At 40.2% G+C, this 8,520-nt stretch overlaps 1 protein-coding gene across 1 annotated transcript; it reads left to right on the top strand.

Moving 5' to 3' along the window:
- The first annotated feature begins 1,481 nt into the window (after positions 1-1,481).
- On the top strand, positions 1,482-5,330 carry LOC132189585 (uncharacterized). The gene is made up of 2 exons (XM_059604330.2): positions 1,482-4,603; positions 4,732-5,330. The coding sequence occupies exons 1-2, from the start codon at positions 2,008-2,010 to the stop codon at positions 5,082-5,084; spliced, it is 2,949 nt and encodes a 982-aa protein (XP_059460313.2). The 5' UTR covers positions 1,482-2,007; the 3' UTR covers positions 5,085-5,330.
- The last annotated feature ends 3,190 nt before the right edge of the window (positions 5,331-8,520 follow it).

The raw sequence follows: 8,520 nt of genomic DNA, 5'->3' as shown, positions 1-8,520 counted from the left end.
TGTTGGACAATCCCCTATAATTTCCACTATTGTAACGGACAAGAACCAGAACATAACTTTCAATGAATCTAACTAATTATAAAAATCTCTGTGCAAAAAGATAGTCTGACATAAAAGGACTTAATAATAGTATAGGGTTGCCCTTTTCTGACAGTAGTTCTCTTTTTTTTTTTTTTTTTTCTTCAAACAACTCAAAACATAAAATACTCGTAAAATATTAAAAAAAATAAAGCTTTAATATTTATATCGTATCAGAACATTTTTTTTCAAATACAAAATACATGAAAACATGATACATCGGTTTGGAACCAAATTCTCTTAAAAGGCATTAACGAACGGAGTCATGCTTTTAGAAGACAATACACATTATTATGTTAGGACGGGTTTAGGCATACAAGTAGCAAACTTCAGCCTCCAAGTACACCATAGGGCATGATGAAGGGATTCTCCTCCTTTCCCTGGATATGCAGAGGTTGAGAGCACCCAAAGACTCAACCATCCAAATAGGATTTTGTTGCTGCAAAAGTAGCAATCTTTATTCTCCAAATCACTCACTGATAGATTCTCATAACTCTCAAATTTCCACTAATATACTTTCCCATGAGGAATATGAATTTGTTCTCCAAAACTAGTGGTCCCGACATCTAGAAGAACGAATAGATGCTCATGGTCTTTGTACCCAAACTTATGTGGCTCTCAAATTATCCCAACTAATCTACTTAGCCAAATTGTGGGATTTGCCCCCACATAAAACCCCTTTCTTCTCAAGCATAAAGAGCTCCACAAAAGCTCACTTTCTTATAAAAAAAGACCTAAAAGGAATTCTACTATTTAAAAAAGAGCAAAGTCCACGAGTAGACTCGTTGAGTCTTCAGTCTCAAGAGTTGCTCCTAAAGCATATATCAGGGTTTGGCTTCCTACCAATTTTAGTTATAATTAGACGGTTGTGATTGCGACACATATCTCATATCAAGACATAAAAAAAATATGTCTCCCAATGTCAATATCAATACATATGTTGGGTTTTTACCGCATCTAAACCAAATTTATATATATATATATAAATTTTTTTTTTTTTTCTTTTAATCAATAAATGTGGGACTGTAAATAAATAGTGATGCATAGTATTATACCAGTCGTATGGCTGAGAATTGGATATAACATTGGATTTATCTTGGACCGTGCAGGCGGTGCAGCAGTGGATAATGAAATCTGGCGAGAAGGTAATCAGAATGGAAGGGCCGTATAGGGCGTTTGACTATGGTCCCACCACTGGACGAACTAGATTGGTGGTGAGACAGCGGGTGAGACAGCGGGAGAAAAGAACAAAAAGAGTGACTTTTTGGTCACAGCCAAAGTAGAGTCAGAGCAGGGGGGAAGAAGGTGTCTGTTTGGGAAAAGACACAGACAGCCTTTGCACTGGGCCCAAAAAGCCCATTCAGTTTTCTCAGTTCTAAACAAAGAAAGGACAGCATCCACATTGATTTTGATAATCCACAAGCCTAAGAAAACGACACCGTTTTCCTGACACAGGCCGTGAGAAGAAACAAAAAAATAACAGGTGAAATTTGGAAGAGTTTATTTTTTACCGATTCACAACTGGCGGAACTGACCCGAGAGGCCAGCAACATTATCATGCCCTGTCATTCAAACCTGACAGGTCACGCCGTCGAAAACACACCATCAAGATGAGTACCATCAAAGCCAAACTCCGTCAAGATCAGCGTTCGCTATCTGTTAACCTCCGTCAAATCCGTATCGTACTGTAGGACCCCTCATGCAACCTCTCTCTCTCTCTCTCTCTCTCGCAATCTTCAAATTGTTTATTTATTCCAAGTTTGATACGTAGGGAGAGTTCGATTCTCCTTTTACGAGGCATTCCAGAGCTTCAGTGCTACTTTTATAAAGCTCTCCACAGACCTTTTTGATTCAACACTCTCTGGAGAAGAAAGAACCCCGTGAGTGAAAAAAACACAGAGACAGAGAGAGAGAGAGAGAGGGAGAGAGATGAGGATCTCTTTCACGTGTTCTTTTCAGCTTGTTCACATTGCTTTGGTTTTCCTGCTTTTCTCAGCGTGCAAGACAAACGGTGGTGATCTTGAAGTGCTGCTGAAGCTCAAGTCGGCCATGACTGGGCCCAAAGGTTCGGGCCTGAAGGACTGGAACTCTTCGTCGCCAACAGCCCATTGCTTCTTCTCCGGAGTTTCGTGCGACAAGGACTCACGGGTTGTTTCTCTCAACGTGACTTCTAGTCCTCTCTACGGTTTTCTGCCGCCGGAGATTGGGTTACTGGACAGGCTGGTGAACCTAACGATATCCGGCGACAATCTCACGGGGAGACTTCCGAAGGAGATAGAAAAGCTCACGTCGCTCAAGATACTCAACATCTCTAACAACATCTTCACCGGCAATTTTCCTGGAAAAATCATTGTTGGAATGACAGAGCTCGAGGTTCTCGACACGTACAACAATAACTTTTCTGGGCCTCTTCCGACTGAGCTGGTGAGCTTGAAAAACCTGAGACACCTTTGTCTCGGAGGGAACTACTTTTCGGGTCCAATTCCGGAGAGTTACTCGGAGATTCAGAGCCTCGAGTTCCTTGGCTTGAACGGAAACGCACTTATGGGCGAAGTTCCGGCTAGTTTAGCTCGGTTAAAGAATCTCAAACACATGTATTTAGGGTACTTCAACTTTTTCGAAGGGGGTATTCCGCCGGAGCTGGGATCGCTCAGCTCGCTTCAAATCCTCGACATGGCAAGCTGTAACCTCCACGGCGAGATTCCCGCTACACTCAGCCAGTTGAAGAACTTGAACACGCTGTTTTTACAAGTCAACCGCCTCACTGGTTATATTCCTCCGGAGCTTTCTGGTCTATACAACTTGAAATCATTAGATCTCTCAATCAACGAACTCACCGGAGTGATACCGGAGAGCTTCTCAGAGCTCAAGAACATCACGCTACTCCACTTGTTCAAGAACAAACTGTACGGTCCAGTCCCGGCCTTCATCGGCGACCTTCCGAATCTCGAAGTGCTTAAGCTATGGGAGAACAACTTCACGCTCCAACTCCCCGAAAACTTGGGTCGCAATGGAAAGCTCAAGGAACTCGACGTGGCGACCAATCATCTCACCGGGTTGATTCCTCGCGATTTGTGCAAAGGAGGGAAATTGTCGATGCTGATCTTGATGGAGAATTTCTTCTTCGGACCAATCCCTGAAGAGCTCGGCGAATGCAAGTCGCTTACGAAGATCCGAATCATGAAGAACCAGCTCAATGGGACGATTCCGGCGGGGATTTTCAACTTGCCTTTGGTGGCGCAGATCGAGGTCAACGAGAACCACTTCGCTGGTGAGCTTTCCTTCGAACTTTCTGCGAGCAAGCTCGGAATTCTCACGCTTTCCGGCAATCAAATCACCGGGAAAATTCCTCCGGGAATTCGAAATTTCAAAAATTTGCAGACTCTATCGCTGGAAATGAACAGTTTTACTGGTGAGATTCCGGAGGAAATCTTTCATCTACCCTTGCTCTCGAGGATCAACGTGAGCGCCAACAATCTCAGTGGCGAAATTCCGGCTTCAATTTCGAGCTGTACCTCTTTAACCTCCGCCGATTTCAGTCGAAACAACCTGTTTGGTGAAATTCCCAGAGGGATTTCCAAGCTGAACGATCTCAGCATTCTCAATTTCTCGAGAAACCAGCTCACAGGCGAAATCCCCAGCGAAATCAAATTCATGACGAGCCTCACAACGCTGGACCTCTCGGAAAACAATCTTCGGGGAACAATTCCCACCGTCGGGCAATTCTTGGTTTTCAATGACAGCTCGTTCGCTGGGAACCCCAATCTCTGTCCGCCACATCCTGCCACTTGCCCGTCTTTTGTGGGCACTCCGGGTCAGATTTCGGGTCGGAGCCGTAGCGATTCCGGGGCTTGGAAGGTCGTAATCGCCGTGATCGCTATCGTAACGGCTCTGTCCTTAGTCCTCGTTACGGTTTACTTGATGCGAAAAAAGAAGCTCCAGAAGTCTTGCGCGTGGAAGCTCACGGCGTTTCAACGGCTCGATTTCAAGGCCGAGCACGTGTTGAAGTGTCTGGAGGAAGAGAACATAATAGGCAAAGGGGGAGCCGGGATCGTCTACCGCGGGTCCATGCCAGACGGCGACGTGGCGATCAAACGGCTGGTGGGTCGCGGTTCCGGGCGGAACGACCACGGGTTCTCGGCGGAGATCAAAACCCTGGGGCAAATCAAACACCGAAACATCGTAAGGCTGTTGGGTTACGTGTCCAACAAGGACACAAATCTTTTGTTGTACGAGTACATGCCCAACGGGAGCCTGGGGGAGATGTTACATGGATCCAAGGGATCGCATTTGCAGTGGGAAATGAGGTACAGGATCGCCGTCGAGGCTGCCAAGGGGCTCTCCTATCTTCACCATGACTGTTCGCCGCTCATCATACACAGGGACGTCAAGTCCAACAACATATTGCTGGACTCCGATTTCGAGGCTCACGTTGCTGATTTTGGGCTCGCCAAGTTCTTGCAGGATGCCGGAGCCTCCGAGTGCATGTCCTCCATTGCCGGCTCCTACGGTTACATCGCCCCAGGTTCGTCGTCATTGTTAATTTGATTTTCGATTCCATTCATAATAATTCAACTTGAGTTTGCTTTTTGTCTCACTTTTATAAGTTTTGAATAATTGATTTGAAATTGGAGTGTTTTTGTCGTATAACAGAGTACGCTTACACGCTGAAGGTTGACGAGAAAAGCGACGTGTACAGCTTCGGAGTTGTGATGCTGGAGCTGATAGCAGGCAGGAGGCCAGTTGGGGAGTTCGGCGACGGTGTGGATATAGTGAGGTGGGTTAGGAAAACCACGTCGGAAATCTCTCAGCCGTCGGATGCAGCTTCAGTCCTGGCAGTGGTGGACCCCAGGCTCAGTGGTTACCCTCTGACTGGGGTAATACACCTGTTCAAGATAGCTATGATGTGTGTGGAGGATGAGAGCTCTGCCAGACCTACTATGAGGGAAGTTGTTCACATGCTCACGAATCTTCCTCAGTCTGGCCACAGTCTCATCAACCTCTAGAAAAAAAAAAAAAAAAAAAAAAAAAAAAATTGCAATGCAATGGAGCTCAAGATGGATATTTTTGAGTAAAATAAGAGTGAACTGAAATTGTAATAATATTGTGACAGGAGGTGGTGGGGTTGCAAGAAAGTTAAACCTATTACCCTGCTTTCATGGTGGGTGAAGTTTGTCACTGTAAAACGCCGATTTTGAGTTGTTAACCGGTCTGTTTATGTAATATATGGTGTTGACCGCTGATTGTGACTATATGTATTTTACACGCTTCGTGCCTCTGCTTATTTTTTGTCCTAGATTGATGTATTTTCTTTCTTGAAATGCATGGCTGGCTCGAAGTAGGTATTAGAGCAATTTTTGTTACCGGCGTTAGGCTGCCGCAAAATGTTAAAAGCTTTAAAGGATTCATCCGTATGGAGACGAAAATTCTAATGTTTAAGTTAGCAGTTTTATTTAGACTAGGAATTTAATAATTAGCAAGTTTTTTTGAGAAGGGTTGATGTCCTTTTACCTTATGGCTTTTAGGTAATCATTTTCCATCTAGTCGTTTCACTTTTATATATATGGTGGTTGAGATTATAGATAATGGTCTTCTCGTATTCGCGAAATGGTTGACATGCTTATATAGTAGTTGAGAGATGATCTCCAATTAAATATTTATTTGAATTAGATTGTTTGAGTGTGACCCATAAGGATTTTATCACCAACAAGACACCAAAGATATCATGGAAGAATAATGCTATTTTGTTATTTATTTATATCTACCGACATAAAATTAATATGATAAGCAAATGTAGAAAATAACATATTACTCATCCCATAAATTTCTCTTTAGAAAGTTAAAGAACGTATAAACAAATTTATTGGGAAAAAAATGGCATTTCCTCCTTTTTTTTATTATTTCATTTAATTTTTTTTTTTAATTCTTTGTTCTTTCTTTATTAAGAGGATAAAGAATAATAAAGTTATTTATTTATTTATTTATTTTTAACATTTGGTGAATTCCTACAATACTCACTCAAGTTTACATTGTGGTTGGTCAAAATAACCTTTGGCTAGTCCAGCTCAGCAAATTTTCTCACCATTGTGCCACATAAAAAAAAAACAGTGAAATCTTGCTCAAATGATAGAATACATGAGAGGAAGTTCATGGGTTGGATTGGTTGAAGGTTCTTTCCCATTGTGTGCAATGGAACGGAAAACAGCTTCATATATAAAGCCTGGCCCGGATTGAGTACCAATGGGCCCCTGCCTCCAGAGTCCATGTTATTTGAAACCTTAAAGCCCACTGAGCTTCAAGACGTATTATCGGACATATAAATAGGACCCGTGTGCAATTGACTATGTTAAAATAGAGTTTGGGTTGCCTTCAGTTCAGGTGAAAATATTTGTCCAACATTTTTTGTGCAAAAATTAGCGGTAAAGATTTCAAGATTGTAAGAAAATTTCAGTTATTTTTTTCATTTGAGGCAATTTTTACCATGGGAAAAATACCTTTTACCCTTCCCAAGTATCCATGGATTTGCAATTTTAACCCAAATGTTTAAACAGTGATACTTCACCCCCTCAAAGTTTCTGACATTGACACTTAACCCTATGAAGTACACTTTATCCCTGAGATATTTTATGTTTACACATTACCCTCTCGAAATAACTAGGTTTTGAGGGATAAAGTGTCAATTCAGGGGGGTGAAGTGTAAACAAAAAATGCTTTAGAGAGTAAAGTATATTTTATAAGAGTCAAATGTCATTGTCAAATATTTTAAAAGGTCTTATATTACTTTTTAAATATTGAGATTAAAATTACAAATCTATGGTAGAGGGTAAAAGGTATTTTTCCCTTTTTACCATTAATTCAAGGTGTCCATAAAAAAGACAAGACATTCTAGGATAGAATTCATGAGTACTATCAATTAGTTGCCACCTAGTAGTTTTGCGATGCTAAGCTCAAATTGAATCAAGTTATTCCAACTTTTAAGTGGTGTTACGTGCGGAGAGAGAATAAAGGTCTAAAAGAACATTATATTTTAACACAGAAAAAAAAAAAACAAATAATGAGTGAAGTTATGATTAACTTCCACTTAAACCAGCGTCTTGGTCTTTAACTGGTATAGTTTGGCTCCGGTATAGAGTGTGAAAAGTTCTTGGAGCAAAGTTGTGTTCCTTAGCTTACAATTGATGCAAACTCTAGTAAACATGACACTCTTAGATTTGTAAAAATGATTTACTTGTGATTGAGAGTTTGGTTAATGTGAAATAATTCACACGTGAGGAGGAAATTTATTATGAATATTGTGTCTTACATTGAGACAAAAATAAAATAAAAAAGTAAGTAAGTAATTTATATATCTAAATTGACCCAATTATACATTAGCTTAAGACAAGGACTGTGAGAGAAAGCAAAGATGAAATGTGTTAACAAGACAATCTAAAAATTAGTAAAATATGGAGACAAGCTAATAAAGAAAAGTAGACAAGGACTAGGAATTTGTACTCTGAACAAAGGCCCAACCAACTACGTTCGATGGACCGTGAGAATATGAATTTATTCGCACTTTGTGGATTCGCGTAGTGAAAAAGGGAATAGATGCTCTATATTTTGTTGCCAAACTTAAGCAGTTCTAGCCATACTACTGCATTCACATAATTACCTTCTTATCTTGCATAAACAGGTCTCTAGACAATTTCTAACTAAAATGATTGCTTTTCTCATCTGCCCTCTCTCATCTTTTTTATTTTTAAAATTACTATTAGATCTATGGCCTATATATATATATATATATATATATATATGAGATTCATCTAAGTTCTACAAATCTAATAGTAATTTTAAAAATTAAGAGAATGAGAGAAAAACGAAAAGAAAATGTATAGCATGTCTCAATTTTTAATGACATTAATTACTCGAAGAATAATGTTAGAAATCATACTTTTATTCTATCATTATTCTATTGTGTTGATATGGCGGTGCCAATTAATTTAAGGAGTTGGCTCAAGTGGTGAGAGCCTTAATCTTTGTTACATTTCTATCAAGTTTTAAGTTCGTGTCCTCTTAAGTACAAAACTTTGTTAGGGCTAGCCCGTCAACAAAACCTGCCCGATTCATGGGGAGAAATTAAAAAATTTAAGGGTTGACATAAGCAGATTAAAAATGTGATTTGTAACCTTCTAGAAGATATTTTAAAGCAAATTCTGCAAGTGAACATGGTGAGTCCCCATAATTGGGAATAATTAGGAAAGCAACTTTCTATGCCTTCAATTTTGCTGAAGGCCACTCACTTTTGAGGAAATTTCAAAACACGGTCCACAAACAAGACGAATCGATTCCCACTTCCCAGCTGTTGAGAGTAACTCTTAAATTTTATTGAAAAAAAAAAAAAAAAAGCAAAAGCAAAAGCCCAAATTAATTACCACCACCCACAATAAAAACTGAAGATTTCAC

This window comes from Corylus avellana, chromosome 9 (genome assembly GCF_965113065.1).
Source record: "Corylus avellana chromosome 9, dhCorAvel1.hap1.2, whole genome shotgun sequence".
Classification (NCBI taxonomy): Eukaryota; Viridiplantae; Streptophyta; class Magnoliopsida; order Fagales; family Betulaceae; genus Corylus; species Corylus avellana.
Note: the sequence above shows the minus strand (reverse complement) of the source record. Positions and strands in the feature narration are given on the sequence as shown.

What these genes read in the sequence shown, in the direction of transcription:
- LOC132189585 (XM_059604330.2), top strand. Translation starts at nt 2,008, where the DNA reads ATGAGGATCTCTTTCACGTGTTCTTTTCAGCTTGTTCACATTGCTTTG. An exon ending in CTACGGTTACATCGCCCCAG is followed by an intron (nt 4,604 to 4,731) that starts GTTCGTCGTCAT and finishes GTCGTATAACAG; the next exon opens with AGTACGCTTACACGCTGAAG.